A 19,656-nucleotide genomic window follows, 5' to 3' on the forward strand; every position below is an offset into this window, starting at 1 on the left:
GGAAGTGTTTCAGTGACTTTTCTGATTATATACAAATTTTATAATCAAACTACCTCAAAACAATACGATGAAAACTGATCCTTCACCATATTCTCGGCTTTTCGGAGACAAACGCCTAGGAAATCGTAAATTCAGTTCCTTTTCTCTCATAACCATATTCTGAACGCACCACCATAAGAAGCTGTCATCATTTGGACTAAGCACTCATCACATAACGGCTTATGCAGGCTACGTCCATTAAGGACTTAAGTTCGAGCCCATCAAGCGTTGTGTCCTCAGCACTGGGGAAAGTAGCGCTTCCTGTACCAAGTTTATGCGTATTCCGCATAAGTTTCTCGATACTGTTTCATGCCTCACACATCCTCGTTTCCTTCATTCAAAATTGAAAATTACATGCCTTTTCGTAGAGTAGCAATATTGGTGAAAGATGAAAGAACGTATAATTCCATTCTTTTATTCCTGTAGTTGTACCAGAAAAACCAGAAACCAGAAAACTGACAGGAGTAGTTTTCACGCATAATTTCAAGGGGTAGAAAAGCCAACCTTAAAATTAGTTTCTCGTGAAACTTTTTCCTTATTCATATACCATTCACAAATTTATTTTTGATAGCTTGATTCATTGTGAATAAATAAGGTCTCATGTAATTCCCTGCTAAAATTAACGGTTCTTGAGAAAAAAATATATCAACATGTACGTAGCGTGAGTTGTACAGGCTGGAATTATATTCGAACTTAAATTTACCTAGTGGGCGAATATCATGCCCATATCATGATGATGGGAAAACATCACCAAATTTGTTTGATTTCTTTTTCTCTCCCATAGAATGTCTGTTCAATTTCATTTCTGTCAGTTTTCTGGTTTCTGGGAAAAAAATTAAAATTTCTCTTCAACTGCCATGTTTCGGGGCTTACCTAAGCAGAGGCATGTCAAAAACAAGTTATATGAAAGACCCACATTCCTTTGTGATAAAGAAACACCCCACAGATTTTTTCACAACTTTTCACTCACATTGTGTATAGTGTATAATGTGGCCTAAAATCAGGAGAACACAATAAATTGCTGTGGCGTAACCAACGCATTCGCCATTTTGCATCCGACGATTTTAGATAATGCGATATTGTGGAATCAATTTTTCAAGAGCTGCTGCCGAAAGTCGAAATTCTATTAGAGTGCCTTCTACTCCACTCTAGTTCAGACAAATTAAACTGAATTAGAAACTCAGTCTCCAACTGATGTGCTGATGTACCCCATCGGTCAAAATCAGGAAATTGCTTGGAATTGTGAGTGGCGTCGTTAGTTTTTCTTAGTATTTGGTTGCAGTTCTGCAGAGTTATCCTTCTTTTGTTAATAGTCACGAGAAAAAGGGTCGTATTTTCAAAGCTAGATTCAAACGATATATCTGAGAGACACAAGAACTACAATGAAATGAGTTTATTTTTGATCAAAAATTAGTTCTCCTATTCATTTCATCAACATTTTCCAAATTGTAAGGTTGAAAGTAAACAAACTTAATAAATTTTCAATTCTTCGAATATTCAATTGAGAACATTCGCAAGAGATGATTTGGATAAAGTCTTAGGGAACTACCAACGTAATTAATTTTCAATGCTTTGAATATTCAATCGAAAACATTCACAAAGGATAATCTCGACAAAGTCTCAGAGAAAACTACAAATAAAATATATCCGTTAGGAAAACACATAAAATTTTCGGCACATATGCGACTCGTCAAACGACCATCTGACCGATTGATGACCCATAGACCCCAATACGGTATTATCAGAGATTCACCCTCCTACACCCAGAAAAAATCCGATACCGAGATCATATATCCGTATTTGTCGCGCATACGTATGAACGCCCAAACGAATATTAATAGGTATAACTTCCTTCAATTCCGTCCATCCCGTCAAACTTTTCGCATATTTCACGTGAAAATAAAATACGAACACGCATGAAATAAATCATATCCACCTTTACACGTGAAAAGTTCTGATGCATCGAATATACATGCGGAGTCTCGGTGAACGTTGAGATTGATGAATTTCTTCTTTGGATTTTTTTTTTCGACGGAAAATAGGGAAAGTTTTCGATCGGCGTATCTCTGATGTCAACCGCTCGATGCGGATGAATGCTCAATGGGTCATCGAGAGCATCGTGACCCAATTTTGGTGTTTTCGGCGCTTCAGTCGCACTGGAAGGTTCATTTAACACGAAGTGAATTGAAGCAACGAGCATTAATGTTGCTCTGGGTGGTTTAATACTGAATGATTGAGATTCGTGAATAAACTTAAACTAAATTTAACATCACATCGTCTTGGAATAACATTTCTGATAGTGAAAACCTCTTGAATTTGGGTTTCAGAATATGTAAATTTTGAATTATGATTGGAGCTCCACCCTTCTTGTTTCTGAAATTTTCTAAGAAATCAATAAAAATTTTTATGATCACTTGCAATATTATGGAAATAAAATGAATATTCTCATGGTAACACAAGACTACACTGATTTGTTTTCATAATCCTCATAACAAGAGATGTGATCAATCAGCCGTTGGAGGTACTGATTCTTTAAAATTATAGAAAATTCTAGATTATGAAGTGACATAAAGAAAATATGAAATATTTTATGTTACGTCATATTGAGAAAGAAAATTGACCAATAAGGATTCGGTTCATACAGGAGGTTTATTGTTTTGATAGCTTTCTGCATTGTTGACTCAATAAGAGAACCCTTGATTTTTTCCCTTAGTGTCCTGAATGCTAATACCACTACAGGTATATTTCTCAGAAAATATAACTGAAGAGCCCAAAAATCACCTTTATACTTAAACACTATTTTATGTTATGCTAACTGCGTGCCCAGACAATAATCTTGCCCACTACCGTAGATTCGGATGACTTGGGACGATTGTTGAATTCAACTTGTCATATTTTCAAAACAGTGACCTATTTTTATCTGAAATAGAGTTTTGAATATGCTTAATGACTCATACTATTAATTAGGATATATACGATGATTCAGAATTCGGATATAAATTTTGAAAAAAATAGAATAGGGGAGAGTGGGGTAATTGTGAACGGCGGGTAATTGGGAACAGCTAGATAAAAAATACTTCCTCATGTGCGACCCTGCCTTCAACATTTTCAACGGATTCATCTAGCGATTCTCAGGGCTTATGTCAAAATTTGCGACGATACGTTGCATATTTCTTGTAACTGCGAGTCGAAGAATTGTTTTCGCATTTCAACTATAATTTTTTCGTGTGTTATAACAGATGTAACTATCTTATTTTGAAGTTTAGATGTGCCATATTCTGTTGATTCCATACTGGTACTATGTGTTTTCTAAACCTAAATGATTTGAAGTTGAAAGAAAATGGATAATTGAATGCCAGCCATTTTTAATTCTTTTGATAACTTGGGGTAATTAGAAACGATATCAGGTGGGTAATTGGGAACGCCCCTTATATCCCTTTCGTTTCCAATCACTTTTGTGCTGCTCTGGTTGATAGTTCAAAAATATTTTAACGTTGAAATGTGTTGTATCTAGATACCAAGAAATCATTAAAAGAAGACCGAAACGAAATATAAAAGTGAATATCCCCGCTGTGGGTTCGAATATTCAAGAAACGAAAAGCTTACATTAAGCTGAGCTGCAACTGAGAGAAACAAGCAGTGGATACTTGATACTTTTGTGATATGTGCCATTTCTAATTATCCCATTTCATTTTTATTTGCCCCGGGACTGTTCACAATTACCCCATAGGTTGTCGGGTAAATGGAAACGATAGTATTTTTTGTTTTCGTTGATATTTTTAAGGAAACGTTGATTTTTTATACTTTTTTGTTTCCGATGAGTACATAAATGAGCAGAGTTCATTTTTTAATGGAACTTTTATATTTTTATTGATTTTTTGTATAATTTTTTAGCGCTTGAAATTAAGTGTTCCCAATTCCCCCACTTTCCCCTATACTTGTCCCAAGTCACCCACCGATTTGGGAGGCTTGAGACATGAAATCTATTGATTTCTCAACTCTCAAATGACACAGGTGACTTGGGATGATGTATAGTTCCGAAAAATTAGAATTTGTGATTATATAGTTGAAATTCGGTAAGGAAATTAAATGATAAACCCCTACTACAGCGAAAGTAAATATTTTGCAACTCAAATGTAAAAAAAACTAAACAAAACAAGGGAACTTTGATTTCTTTCATTCTTTGGTGATTTCTTTGTGGAAATAACGTAAATAATAATATCCTGCGGAAAATCGGCATATTTCCTGCTGCCAATGCACCGCTTGTATCTATTCGGCATTGTCCCAAGTCACCCTATGAAACAACAAAATAAATGAATGAGATCCGTGTTGCCGTTTGATTTGCAAACAACCTTGTTTCATGACATATCTAATATCCAAATATCCCACGTATCCAGAAAAAAAAATTACACATGCACAAACTGAAACACATGTACACTAGAAAGTATAAGGGCCATAAAAAACGCGCCTTTACTCTCCTGAATTCGTTAATTTTTCCTGCCAATTCAAACGCTCTGGTCACCGCAAACGCAATAGGAATTAATTGTTAAACTAACCGAAAAGACGCTACACAATCTTATAGGTTTGTCCATTCACTCATAAATGGTAACAAATAAAGAAATCTGCAAGGGGGGTAATTGTCCCAAGTTACACGACTGTTCCAAGTCACCCGAATTTACCGGTAATGAAGGGAAATTCTTTCAAACGAGTTGAATTCCTACATATTCTATGTCAAAATAATTTTCAAATATAACTTACCAAATAAAGGGGCTTTATAACTCTCCTCCCTATGTAAAAGTATCGGAGCAGGGCCATTCTTTTTCTTGTTCTATCCCAAAAGTTCATTATTATGAATAATAAACCCAAAACTACTGCACCAATATTTCCTTATGAAACAACGCCAAATGTTGTTTGCTTGGAGAACAAGATAAAATCTTGTCAACAGCCCTGGATTACCGCAAGTAGCTCCAGCATAATCTCATTCCACCCGCACCTTCAAGATTCGTATACATCTTAGCCCAGCTAGCGGAAGTAGGTGACACGTTCATGCTCAGTGCCCCTAAAATCCGAAATCGCGAGTTCCATATTCATAAGTCAGTGCCTCGGTAATTAATTTAGTGCAGCAACTTCTTACGCTTTATAGTCACAATCGACTTCAATATTAGCCGTTCGTAGTGGAGAAACTACAGTCTCCGAACTGCCCTGGAGTGTAATAAAGGCATTTGTGTATTTTATGAGGTCTAACTTCTTTCGCAGTAACCTTCGTCAGGCCATTTCACAGACTTAAAACATAAAATATTTCATTAGGATTGCAGGTCTAGAAATATGGCCCTGTCGATTTTTATGTCCCTATAAAGCTGAAGAGGGGTTTGTTGTGTAAGAGGTTGAAGAATGAAAAGCTTCCTTACAGGTGAGAGCGGCGATAAGAATCCGCCATGAAATTAGATTCAGTTCGTTCGGTACACCATACTTGAAAGGATCGTGTATGAAAATACAGAATACAAGGTGTGAATGATAGCTGCGTAAAAATTAAAAAAAGAAATTCCTTATAAAAAAGTGTGGGTCTTTCATATATTTTTTTAGCAGCCCCTGCTTCTAAGCAGCCCCCTAAAGAAGACACCTCAGAAGAAATTTTTAATTTTCATCTCATCATCATTGAAAATTGCTTTTCAAGTGCCATCTTGGGAGCTGTACTCAAAAATATATACATATCAGAAAGTATCGCACTATTTTTAGTCAAGGACTCAATCATCCTTTCAATTTTGTTTGAAGAAGGACCAATTTTAATTGGTATCACAATTCTACCTCTAGAATCCAAAGCTTTCTTTAGAAATTTAAAAACAGAAAATGATGAAATACTATTCTCTCCATTTTTGGTTCTACATATTCATACAAACAATCTTTTTCAAGCATGAATTATGGCAAGACTATTGGTCGCATTATCGATAAGATCCTGAACTCGTGCCTGGAAGTAAATACACCATACAAACCTGTTATAAAGATTATCTTTGTACAAACCTGACTTACTCACTTTTCATGGAAATTTTTAATTTGTGTAAAGGTAATTGAATGAAGCATCAAAATCATTTTAAAGGTTTACTAAATCACTGACAACTGCATTAGTGTATTGGAAATTGAAATATGATATTAATAAGTCTATGATGATGTCCTCCTTATCGAGGAAATTCACATGACTTCACTTCGGTCGTCAAAAATGACGTATCATCTCAAAAATGACTATGAACTTCGAGAGACAAATGTTCTTCAGTCTACTCATTTCGCAAGGTATATTTCTCTTCCTCTCACCCCAAGTTGACTCACTGATCTGCTACAAGAGCGAAAACTTCGATCAGGAAAATCCAGAGGAGTCACTGGAAGAATGTGGAGAAACAGAAATTTGTGTAAGATACATCGAAGTGAAGGATAACACCACGACAACAGATAGTGTTAAATGTGACAAAGTGGATGAATGTAACAAACATGGAGAAGAAAGAAAAGTAGGTGATGCTGCTATAGAATTTAGTTGTTATCACTGCGACACAGATAAATGTGTTCCAAAATCTTCAACAAATGGTGAAACTGAGGACTCGTCTACGATTTCGAGTTCTACTCAAGATTTTTCGACTGAAGAAACTACTACCTTTGACGATCGGGACGATCCAATCGAAGAACCTACAACTGAACAGCCGAAAAAAAAGGCAAAGTTGGGAGTCGATAGTGCTTTTCGTTGTCATGATGTTCATTTCGTGAACCTATGCATGAAAATCGTAATTGTTAGTTTTTCATTCTTGATATAAACTTTCCAATTAAAAAACAGTTATTGTTTGTGTTATACATCTTTAATTTTGACCGAAGATGTCTATTACATCTTCTTTTTGTAATATAAAATGGCCAATTATCCGGACACAGACAGATAAAACTTTATGGTTGACAACTGTCAAAAATGAAACATTCATTACTCATGCGAAAGTAGCTTCTTTTTGGAAGAAAAACTGATGAAGAAGTATATCCTTTTAGTATTTTGTTTGTCAAATTGTTTGGTGGTGAGATCACTGAACTGTTTCAAAAACGAAAACTTTGATCATACAAATCCTGGAGAAGATATCGAAGAATGCTCAGAAGGCAAGGTGTGTGTGAGATACGTTGAACTGAGGGGAGGTATACCCCAAAAAGATACTATCGGTTGTGGTATCAAGGAAGAATGCGACAGCAATGGTGATGCCGCTAAGGCGGCTGATGCAAATGTAGAATTTTATTGCGTCGATTGTAGCGAAGATAAGTGCGTTCCTAAGTCGCCGTCAGATCAAGATGCAGAAATTGACGGTACCGAGGATTCTTCACCGGCTACTGATGCTACTGATGAAAAAAATAATACTGAAGAAACAACCACTGATCCTGAAAGCATTCCTTCATCTCCTCCTCCGCCAGATACAACAACGAAAAAACCTGTAACAGTACGGCCTAAGACAATAGGAAAATCTGAAAACACTGGAGTCATAACTGCTTGTCAACCAGAAGTAATTTTCATGGTGTTTATTGCAACGATTTCACTGAAGTGATTATATTTCTTCATGCCTTAATTGTTTTGAATGTTAGAGAATTAATTTTTCTGCACTTTCTTCTTCTAAGAAATGAAATATCAATCAAACTAATGTTTGTGTAGCTTCAGTTGTAAATAAGAATTAATATTCCTGTGAGTTCAAATATAGATACCTGGGTAGATTAACCATCTTTACCATCTCATTTAGGTTTCAATTTGAATATATTCATCATAAAATATATGGTTGTGAAGAATATTCCTTTTGAGAAGATTGATTCTATGTCATAACCAATTTTAATCACCGTTTCCAATTCACTGAGAATAGTTGTTTTTGATTTCCATGAATTTCCTATCAATAAAGATTGTTCTGAAACACAATTTTCATTTCACCAGTGTCATTACCAACAATCATGAACATTTTCGATGAATGAGAAAACTTACAGTTAAGAAACGAGTCCATGAATCAATTTAAAAATGCTAATGTTGGTGCATGATCAAATACCTTGGTTAACTCATCTTGAAGTGGTTTTTTTCCAAAGTTTCTCAGCTATGAGCAATCGAACACACAACTTGGTTAAAAATAACGAGATGAAATGTTTTAACTTCTCATAATCATACTGGAGCTCAAATAATATCTGAAGTTTTACGTGGCAATTAAACAGTAGAGTCATTCGGGGTAACTGAGCGCAGTGGGTAAGTGTGCGCAGTGCGTATATCTCGACTATGCAATGTATGAAAGAAGGGTTCATTTGGGTGAAGCAAGGGCGCAGAATTGCCATATTAGTTTTTCATAAGAGTGCGCCGTACCACGTTCCTTTAACTTTTTATTTGCAATCAAGCAAATTCACTAGTTTTCTTGTTAATTTTTAGCATCTCTGCACATTCTGCCAGGTCCAAGTTCCGAGTCCCTCAGTGTTAAACAATATATTATTCGATCATGGGCATATTAATCTGAATATATAATAAAAAATTTTAGGTTCTCTTAGCTGCTCAACTCTATAAGAATGTCAATTCAAATTTTGGCTTACTGGGGAAAGTGTGCGCGGGTAAGTGTGCGCATAGATTCATTATATGGGCATTAGTTCAGTGAGGAATAAATTATGACATTGTTGATTTTCTTGGTTAAGACTCGATCAATATTGTCCTATTTGTTCAGAAAAATATGAAGAGCCACCAACATGGGAATGTATCAAGTGTTGTGTTCACCTTGAATTGTGGCACGAACAATAATGCACTGCTTGTAAAAAGGCGCTTCTGTATTGACAATAAACAGCATTTCTCTAATATTGTAACATTTTGATGACATTATTTTGTAATTTGTTTTGATTGTGTGGTTCACTAAGCACTGCGTTCACTTACCCCGTGAGAGTGCGCACACTTACCCGCAATGCGGGGCATGTGAACGCACTCCGACTTTCTCTATTAAATTCTTTTTTGCGGCAAGAAAACGTTTTTGCTTGTTTGCTTTTTGATGTTTTCTTATAGATTAGAAAATTCTCTATCTTATGAATAGGTTTTAATTTTCCTAGCTTCAACATTTGAAACAGGGTATGGCTTGAAAGGCAAAAGTGCGCACAGTTGCCCCGAATGACTCTATTACTCATCATATAATAATGAGAGAAAATGAAATGAAACTATTATGCCCCATCTTCACTTCTCAGCATAACTCCATGCATTTGGGATTCGAATGAAGCAGATCGAAAATGAATGAAGACGTTTCCAATCAACCCTCATGAAGTTTCTATGAATGTATCATATTCCTTCACAAATAAGAAGATATGACCAACTTTAGGGGTGGGAATGAACTAGCACAAAAAAACACCACGAGAATCGTGGAAACCTGAGTTATTCCTCTACCTTTTCAAATAACTCCTGAACTTTAGATGAAAACACCCAGTCGAATCACATTCAATCTAGACCAGACTTTCCTGGAGTCCCCACATTTCATTTTCTATACGATCTGTTGCGAAGCCAACGATTATTATTCCTCTTTTCTCTTCTGAACATTCCAACGACCGGCTTGTTTATGAAAGAAAATAACAGTTTAATCCCTCATAAATTAGGGTGCTACCCCAGTGATTTTATTTTATTCTACGAGATAGAAAACAAAATGAACAATTTTTGTAGAGGCAACATATCAATCGTTTCTCAATCATCTTGTACTGACCAAAAAAGTTTCTCATCGTCTCAAGTTCATTTGATTTTAGAATGTAGATACATACTATGGAAATGAAATAAAACATCAATTTTCACATTTTTTCGACTATTAAAAAGCATGTGTATCTAGTGAAATGAAAAATCATTCTAGAAATAATTTGCTCTTCTCGAGAATATGTTGTTATCTGTCTGATAGTGTCGACTAAATGAAACGCGGAATATGCCTTAAGAATGGACATAAAAACAATAGAGAAGAGATACATGTGGTACATAGCGCTTGGATGCCGGTTATCTATAAGATGAAAGTAAAACCAATGAGAAGTGGATATTGAAATCATGTAAATTCTGATTCAGTACAGAGTTCATAGACCATTTGGAGAATTACACACATGTTTTTCCTTTCAGAAATTGAGATGTCGACCCGCCACTGGTACATCATAATCATAGTTCTACTATTCGCAGCGGCGGCTGGTGTTGGTGTGCCCATAGCCTTAAAAATAAGCTCAAGTGCCTCATACGATGAGCGTCTGGAGTTCGCGACCAGACTTTTACAGGAAGTGCCTCTGATAGACGGTCATAATGACCTTCCCTGGAATATTCGTAAGTTCCTGCACAACAAACTGAAAAATTTCAAGTTCAATGAGGATCTTCGACATGTCTCGCCTTGGTCGACGAGCTCTTGGAGTCACACAGATCTACTCAGATTGGAGCAGGGCAGAGTTGCAGCTCAGGTTAGTTAGGCATGAACTTGATTTTTATTTTCAGGGACCGCTTTTGAATACATATGCACATGCCTTCGATCATATTGCATTTGCAAGTCAAACCACTCTCAGACACAGTTAAAAAGGACTACATACAACGTCAGAAATACGTTAAGGTTTGTTTTGAATTTTATGAATAAACTCTTCTTAAATTAATTCAATTCCGTAGATTCGGTTGACTTCTGACGATTTTGAAATTAAACGTGTCATACTTCGAAAACGGTGACCTATTTTCATGTGAGAAAGAGGTTCAAATATGTTAGTAGTAGTAGTAGTAACAGTCGTTTATTGCAAATATAAGCATATAAGCAATTGGCCATCGACCTGAGGTCCTTCAGCCTAAATATGTTAAATGACTCAGACTATTGATTAGGATATATACCATGCTTCAGAATTTGAAAAAAAATTAAAAAAAAATAAAATATACCTGTCCCAAGTCACCCACCGAGTTGGGAGGCTTGGGACACAAGTTAAAATCCATTGATTTCTCAACTCTCAAATGAAATAGGTGATTTGGGACGGTGTTTAGTTTTGAAAAATTAGAAATTGTGATTATATAGTTGAAATTCGGTAAGGAAATTCAATGATAAACCCCTATTACAGCGAAAGTAAATATATTGCAACTCAAATGTAAAAAAACAAAACAAGAGAACTCTGATTTCTTTCATTCTTTGGTGATTTCTATGTGAAAATAACGTAAATAATAATATCTCCTTCCAAAAATCGGCATATTTCCTGCTGCCAATGCGCCGCTTGTATCTATTCGGCATTGTCACAAGTCACCCCATGAAACAAAAAAATAAATGAATGAGATCCGTGTTGCCGTTTGATCTGTAAACAACCTCGTTTCATGACATATCTAATATCCCACGTATCCAAAAAAAAAAATACACATGCACAAAGTGAAACACATGTACAGGACACTAGAAAGTATAAGAGCCATAAAAAAACGCACTTTTACTCTCCTGAGTTCGTTAATTTTTCCTGTCAATTTAACCGCTCTGGTCACGGCAAACTCAACAGGAATTAATTGTTAAACTAACCGAAAAGACTCTACACAATCTTATAAGTTTGTCCCTTCACTCACAAATGGTAGGAAACAAAGAAATCTGCAAGGGGGGTAATTGTCCCAAGTTACAGGACTGTCCCAAGTCACCCGAATCTACCGGTAATTAAAAACTTTGCATATCTCTTCCTCCTGATGAAACTAGGAGAGTAATGCATAAAGCATTTCTGAGACGCATTAACAAACACCAGGACATGAAGGGTCTTTGATCTTAAGATCAATTTTTCTGTGTTCTAACAAAAACGAAAATATCAAGATTTTCGCAACATCCCTAATAAATCACCGAATATGAATTTCTCAAAAATATCTTGAGAAGTTCTATATATAATTTTGGGTGGGATTAAGAAATAATGACCCTGTGTATGATGTCATTTTCGGAAGATACTGTTACGATCCGTTTAATATACCTTTATTTTATATTATACATAAACTTGATATTCAAATCAAAGGAATCTTAACTTATCGAAAATATTTAATTCTCAACTAAAATAAGTGACTTTTCTAAAAAATATTCTGACTGACAATTCTCTATTTTTTTTATCTCTATGCCATCCCAAAATTTCCTAACATAGCATCTATGATGAATAAATTTCTTATAAATTTCTTCTAATTCCTAATACTCATTGGACAAACTAAACAAAACAATATTATATTGGGAAAACTCAAACCATAACAATACCTACCAAGAAAAATTGTGCTCATTAAAACACAAACTTGACAAGGAAGAAATACAGTCAGAAAATTGTTCTCATTTTCTAGTGAAGTAGAATCTTATTTACTATTGGAGTGTAGAAATGCATACTTACTCAATAGTACAAGAAAAATTCCCAATTAAAGATTGCTGTTTTTCATTGGTTCGTGTGATAATACAGTGTGCTTTTATCCTGAAATCCTTTTTTCAGGAAAATTTCCTTGAAGTCAACCAAAACCATCGTGCAACCATTTCCTTATCAAATTTCGCTCCGAATTAATCAGTCGTCGAGACCGAAAGTCCTTTGATGTCAGTACATTCGTTATAAAACTCGTAAAACTCGGAAACGGGATTCCGGACAGACAGCTGGGAAAACATCGTGATACCGAGCGAAACTTCCTGAAAAAAAAACCCAACTCCAGCGTGAAACGAACTGTCACACACATCAGCGAGCACCTTATCTATTTTTCTTGCACTAACAAGCGGTGACGCTGCAGGATTCGGTTTTCATTTCCGATTCTTCTATCACTCATCAGATGCCGTCGTCCTGCAGGAGTCGACAAGATCGGTAACAATAACGAAGCGCCGCATTATGACAGTATCTAGGACGTTACGTCGGATTGTCTGAAGATGCCCGCGGAAGCGATAGGATTATGATGGCGTCGAACCATGCTGAAACCCGTGCAATTTTTCAGTTGAATCCAATCGATTACGATTAAGGCCCTCTGCTTTTGAGGGTTTGTTGACCTATTAATTTGACACTAATCAGGGGGAGTTTTCTTAATTTGACAGTTGGAAGATGATAAAAATGCATATTTCTTAAATATATCCCCTCCTGTACCTCTAATCGTTTTTGCATTCATGATGAAAGTTATAGATAATAAAATTCTATTCAACTTTTGTCTGAAGCAATTTTACCTACTCTCAACCGTTTTCTAGCTACGGGGTGATGAGGGCGAGGAGCTTAGCCATACATGCAAAAGGGCAAGGTCAATGCGGAATCCCAGTAGGTATTCATCGCCATATATCTCTGAAACCCAGAAAAAATTGCTTCGGACGAAATTTTTAGAAAATTTTATGCTCTACAATTTTAATGATGAATGCAAAAACGATTTGGAGTTCAGGAGAGGAAATAATTAAAAAAAAAACTGGTTTTTGTGGCCTTTATGGCCAATTTTCTTTGTTTTGGCTTGATGAAACTGTCACATTATATTTTTTCCGTTATTCTTAAATTATTCGCTTCAAAATAAGAATAAGCCATCGAGCTCGAGAACTTTTTCGCCCTCCCACATAGTTTCGTAACGGTTAAATTGTCAGATTGAGAGAATGTATAGGTACTATTCAACATATAATCAACCACATATATTTATCTTAATCTGACTCATTCGAGTATGTACAATGATCTTTTGTTTTTACTATTCTGACAGGCTGTCCTAGACAATTTCCCCTATATACAGGTATAATTTTTGGTAGAGGTACTCTACGGGGTCCAAGTTATCTTCTGACAAAAATGATGTATTTTTTATGAAATATCTTTGACACGTCACATTTTGAAATAACCATTCCAACCGTTCCCCAAAAAAAAAATATTTTAATTACTTAAAAATGAAAACTAAAAATGGGTATTAAAAATTTAGCGTTTCGTTTCTAATGCAAAAGTTGGCAACATCGACTGAGATATGCGTTGATAATAAAAGACAACAAATGCACTATCTTGATGAGATAGACAAGGATGGCTGTCTATGAAGTCTGCGACAAACGAGGAAGGTCGTAAAATTTTATGGGACTTTTATGGCCGGTTGCTGTTGAGGCTCGCCAGTGAGTACGCGCCTTATAATGGCTGCAAATCAACAGCTGTTATTTTATAAATGAGCCATTGTTTTTTTTATTTTCTAGTCGGCGCTGTTGCCAAATCGTAAACTAGAAACGAAGCAATTTAAAGTTTAAAACCTCATATTTGACGAATGATTTTGAATTGTTTTCGCGGTGCATTTGAAAAATTCATGAATGAAACTCATAATTATTCAGTTGAAACTTTAATATGCTGTGATAACCCAAATTGAGGAGAATTCACCATTCAATACAACAACAATCCAGTACGCTAACTTGACAGTTTACCTGGAAAATGGTCCAGCAAAAGCAAAGAATATCGCACAATATCGACCTTCAAAAGTCCATAGCCTACTCAACGATCCCATAACATTTTCTTGTAACCGAAACATCAAAACGAGGTATCTTAGAAGAACAATGATACACAACTGCCATCATTTTTCAACCTTACCTCTGGGGGAATTCCTAGTTGAATTCTGTTGAAATCTCACGACTCAGCAGTGAGGTACAAAAAAGCTGAAGCTTCTTTTTCGGCGTATATTTCATCTCTGTCCGTCGTAGTAGGTCAGAAATACGGTCGAGAGGTGGAAATCTTGCTGCCCTACGTGCTGATATACTTCAAAGGCAGAATATTGTTTCGCGAAATGCACAAGTCATATTTCATACCTTTATCGGGTTAATTCCTGCTGCTGTTCGGTCTCCTGAAAGAAACGTCCCTACGATAAATCTGTCTACGTCTGTGAGGGAATTGAATTGAACGTGGAACAGCAGGAAGAATGGAATTTTTCGAGACGAGCTAAAGGAAACGAGAGAGTAAGGTATTGTTTATTTGGCTGAGATGAGATAATGGAATATAATATATTCCTCATAAGGAGTGTTTCAACAATGTTTTTAAATTCGGAAGTTTAATGCTGCATGTTTTTCTGTGAGGAAGATCATAAATATAAAACTTTTGAAATATAATATGAATTATTTTATAAATACTTTGCTTTTAGGCGCAGAGATGTATTTGTATGCAAGATAATGAAAAGCAAGAGACTCTATTTACACGATTCCAATATAGGCTAGACTTTAATGGAATTAATCATTACTCATTAATTAGCTTAATATGGCCCCTAATATCGTGGTATATTCATGATTATCATTAATTGTGTAAATGGCCCATTATAATGCCCATCTGCTCTATATCGACCTGGTAAACTTTACTCATACTGCAATGACATAATATGATATTCAGAGAAAGAGGGTTGGATTAATCTATATCGAATAATGTCAATCATAGGTATTAATAAGTTAAGAACAAACCCCTTCATAACGTTCAATATCTATACAGGGTGTCTGAAAACAAATGCGAATGACTTAGAGATATGATTCCTCGGTGAAAATAAACAGGGGTAGTTCCTAAAAAATTTTTCGAAATCGACCTCCCTTCGAAGATACAGTATTTGGAAAGCGATGACGAGTTGACAGTGTTTAATTTTTTATACGGGTTCTAAACCACACTGAGTCATGAAAATAAACATAATATGAAGCACTAAGTAGATGTTACTCACACAATTTTTTCAGATCTCTTAACTTTATTATTAGGGATAGAAAATAACAACCCCTTATAATATGAAAGATTTGTAACCAAAATAAGCAGAGAAAACATTTCTCACTTCGCTTTCCTGGAGTTTCCTTTGAGCAAAATGACGAGCAGGACAGTGAAATCTACTGAATCTCATTGAAAATTTTCTGTTCTTTTCAAATATCTCCATCGAATCCCAGCTTGGAAGTTGTCCCATATTTTTCAATAACGGACCTGGAATTTTTTGGAAATTTAAATGTGAATCTATCGACCTGTGCAAGTGAATAATCATATATTCCAAATATCAACCGACTATACTGGTTGGTTCAAAAGTTATGAGAAATTCAAATTTTTTAAGTGCATTAATACATATGAAGCACCCTGTATCTCGGCTATGGAATTGATTAGACCTATCATATATGGGTCTTTTGGACTCGCCTAGGGTAGCTCTAGCTCAGGTTACTGTATGTTCATTTACCAATGAAACACCCTGTAGAACACTTAGTATACGATGAAATGGAATGAACAATGATTTCGAGAAAAGTATCGACTGTATGGAAATTTTGCAAGAGCCTTTCTTTCTCCAGAATTGAATGGGGGACCATAAGAGAATTTTATTTTTCCAAAACCTATCCCACGAAAACAATATTCAAAGGAAAACCCTAATAATAAAGTTATGATACCTGAAAAAATTGTATGAGTAGCATATACTTAGTGCTTCATATTATGTATAGATTTATGACTTACGTCCAGTTTCATAATCGAATTTAACGTCACTTTAAGCCTAAAGCTTCCTTTACTTTCATTTTTTCGGCCGGTTTCATAATCAAACCTAAAGTACCTTTGATTTTAAAGCTTCCTTTAACCCTACTAACGGCCGGTTTCATAATCAAACCTAAAGTTGCTTTTATTTTAAAGCTTCCTTTAACCCTACTAAAAATGACAGTAAAGGAAGTTTTAAGCTTAAAGTGACTTTAAATTTGATTATGAAACTGGACGTAAAAATGACAGTAAGGGAAGCTTTAAGCTTAAAGTGACTTTAGCTTAAAGCTTCCTTTACTGTCATTTTTACTATAGGGTTACGGCCGGTTTCATAATCAAAGCTAAAGCCGCTTTAACATTAAAGCTTCCTTTACGTCCAGTTTCATAATAAAATTTAAAGTCACTTTAAGCATAAAGCTTCCTTTACTGTCATTTTTAGTAGGGTTAAAGGAAGCTTTAAAATTAAAGGGACTTTAGGTTTGATTATGAAACCGGCCGTTACTGTCATTTTTAGTAGGGTTAAAGGAAGCTTTAGAATTAAAGCGACTTTAGGTTTGATTATGAAACCGGCCGTAACCCTATAGTAAAAATGACAGTAAAGGAAGCTTTAAGCTTGAAGTGACTTTAAATTTGATTATGAAACCGGACGTAATTAGGGTTAAAGGAAGCTTTAAAATTAAAGGGATTTTAGGTTTGATTATGAAACCGGCCGTAAGTGTTTTTTAGAACCCGTAAAAAAATTAAAACTGTCAACTCGTCATCGCCTTCTACAGGCTGTATCTTGGAAGGAGGTTGATTTCGAAAAAAAAACTACCCCTGCTTATTTTCGTCGAGGAATAATCTCTCTAAGCCCTTTGCATTCGTTTAAAGACACCCTGTAAATATAAATAAATTGAAATATTAAGTTATACGAGAAACCAATACGATACTTACGGACAGTTCAAAAACAACCTATTTCCCGAATTTCTATAGGCAGAAATGAGTCACTGTGTCGTTCTCTGGGAAGGCAACTTTCGAGCAGTTTTAATTGTACAAAAAAAATTCATGCCTACCTATTAGATAGACATTTTTAACTGTAGTAACATCATGGTGTTGGTGAAATAAGCTCACATATCGCCTATATTGTTTTTTCTACAAATAAATCATTCATGGATGTCACCAATATCAATGCAAGGCTCCTGTTCGTCTTTCACCTCGCCAACCTCCACGGTAATTCAATTTTCTTCACGAGCCATTTTCCATTCCGAGCAATTGCACTCAAAACATCCGCCATTTAGAATCCCCGCTCCTCTGCAATGCCTGACGGATACCTCATGGTTTCATCTATTACAGTAATTGTATTTCCTCCACCAGTGACAAGCCTCCACGGCCTCAGCAGCGGGCACACGTCTTCCTTGATAAATAGTCCCGTTTCGGGATGCAACTCAAACGTTCGTACCATACAACATGCATTATCTTGTATCTTGTTTGCTATCTGAAATGATGGCATTCCGTGTAAATACATTGTGCTTCAGTGAAATATGGTATTGTTCACTTCTTGGCGCGTTCTCACGGCCTGTTGTTGGACGATTTATGCGATAGGGAATGGAATTTATGAAACGTTCCATTGATTGCGCAGCATCTAACGTTATACTTATCTGTTGATTCTGCGATTTGCAATCTTGATTGCCCCTCCGCTGCAAGACTGATAGATGTTGTAGCTCATTCATTCATTCATTGCTATATCCCGTTACCGAGAATAAATCTACAAAAAGACAAAAAAAAGTGCTAACAGACTTGTAATTTCCTAGGGCTAATTGCGACTGTATGCCCTCCTGTGACTGAAGAGACCCAACCGTGACCTGCAGATCCTTCCACACTCAGGGCATGGATAGTCACCAACCAGATCTGGCCGCCGGTGTATACTTCTCGAGTCTCCATTATAACTGTGTACCAAAGACCTCCACTGTGACCTGTCCAACGCTAGTTGTTCCCAGTTATGATTGGCATTAACGGATTTCAGGGATTGATGTATTTTTGTTCCACATGTTGAAGATCTGTGTGCATCTGCTTGTAGATCTTTGGGTTTCCTGTTCAGGAGCTTCCGTGAGCTCGACGATCTGTCTGCTCTCAGAAGTGTTTACTTCTCACTTGTTCTCAGTAGGTTGGAATACGCTAACATAATTTGGTTCCCAATTTATGCCACGCATCTTACATCCATTGAGCGGATTCATAGGAAGTTCCTGAAATATGTCGAATATAGGAAGACAGGCATTTATCCTGAGCGTGGTGCTGATCTTTCAAGCATAGCGAGGGAGCTGAGGCTTTCAACCTTAATTGAACGTCAGGTTCAGCAGTGTGCGAGATTCGCCCAAAAACTCTTAAGTGGAAAGATTGACTGCCCATTCCTTCTCTCTCGGGTAAACATCCACGTCCCAAGAATGGCTGCCAGGGGTTCTCCGATGTTTAGTCTGCCCACGCCTCGGACCAACATTCTCCAGCGGGCACCAGTATATCGGCTTTGTGATTGTGCTAATAAAGTTAAAATTAATCTATTATAGTTTTGTGCTTTTTTTTTCTCGGATAAATTATTGTATATAGGTGCTTGCCATTTCATCTCGTTTTGCTTATGGGGAATTCACATGTATTTTTCTTTGAGTTTATGTAATTTGTTACCCTGTCACTGGGAATTTTCCTGTTGGGTAAATAAAGTTATTATTATTTTTTTTTTTTTTTTTTTTTTTTTTTTTCCTTCGTGTGAGGGGAAAACCCTTTATGGGCACCCAGAGGGTCCGCACTCTAGGTAGTGTGAGACTCCGAGATCTTGTTTGGCTACTCACTAAAAACCCCTCACACATTCCACGGAGAAGTTCTTCGTCCAGCCCTTGCAGCGTCCCTTAACAAAAGAGATGAGCTGCAAGTGGCATCTAGAGTTCATGGGATCTGATGATATGCAGTGACCCAAGCAACACCGCCTTCTGCATTCTGTGCGCTAGTATCTCGGCCCTAGATCTGCAGGCCGGAATAATCTTCAATTCTTCCACGAAGTTGGCTCTCATTCCTCCGAGACATCCTATGATCAGTACAACCATCTTGACTTTATGACCCGGGTACATAGTTCCAAGCTCGAAAACAAGATCTTTGTATTTTTGTCTTTTCTGCTCTTCCTTCATCACCATGTTGTTTTCTGCAGGGGATGAGAATTCCACGACGAACAATTCCTTCAGCTCTTTGTCCAAAAGAAGTATGTCTGGCTTTATTGCA

General features: G+C 36.3%; 1 protein-coding gene across 1 annotated transcript in view; it reads left to right on the forward strand.

Annotated features, from left to right (window-relative positions):
* LOC123311131 (putative dipeptidase CPSG_01350) overlaps positions 1–19,656 on the forward strand; it is a 249,916-nt gene that overhangs the window by 163,450 nt on the left and 66,810 nt on the right. The window contains exon 5 of the mRNA XM_044894921.1: positions 10,142–10,467. Within this exon, the coding sequence (XP_044750856.1) occupies positions 10,142–10,467 (326 nt within the window). The remainder of the gene's footprint in view (positions 1–10,141; positions 10,468–19,656) is intronic.

The sequence above is a fragment of the Coccinella septempunctata genome, chromosome 4, assembly GCF_907165205.1.
Source record: "Coccinella septempunctata chromosome 4, icCocSept1.1, whole genome shotgun sequence".
In the NCBI taxonomy this organism is placed as follows: Eukaryota; Metazoa; Arthropoda; class Insecta; order Coleoptera; family Coccinellidae; genus Coccinella; species Coccinella septempunctata.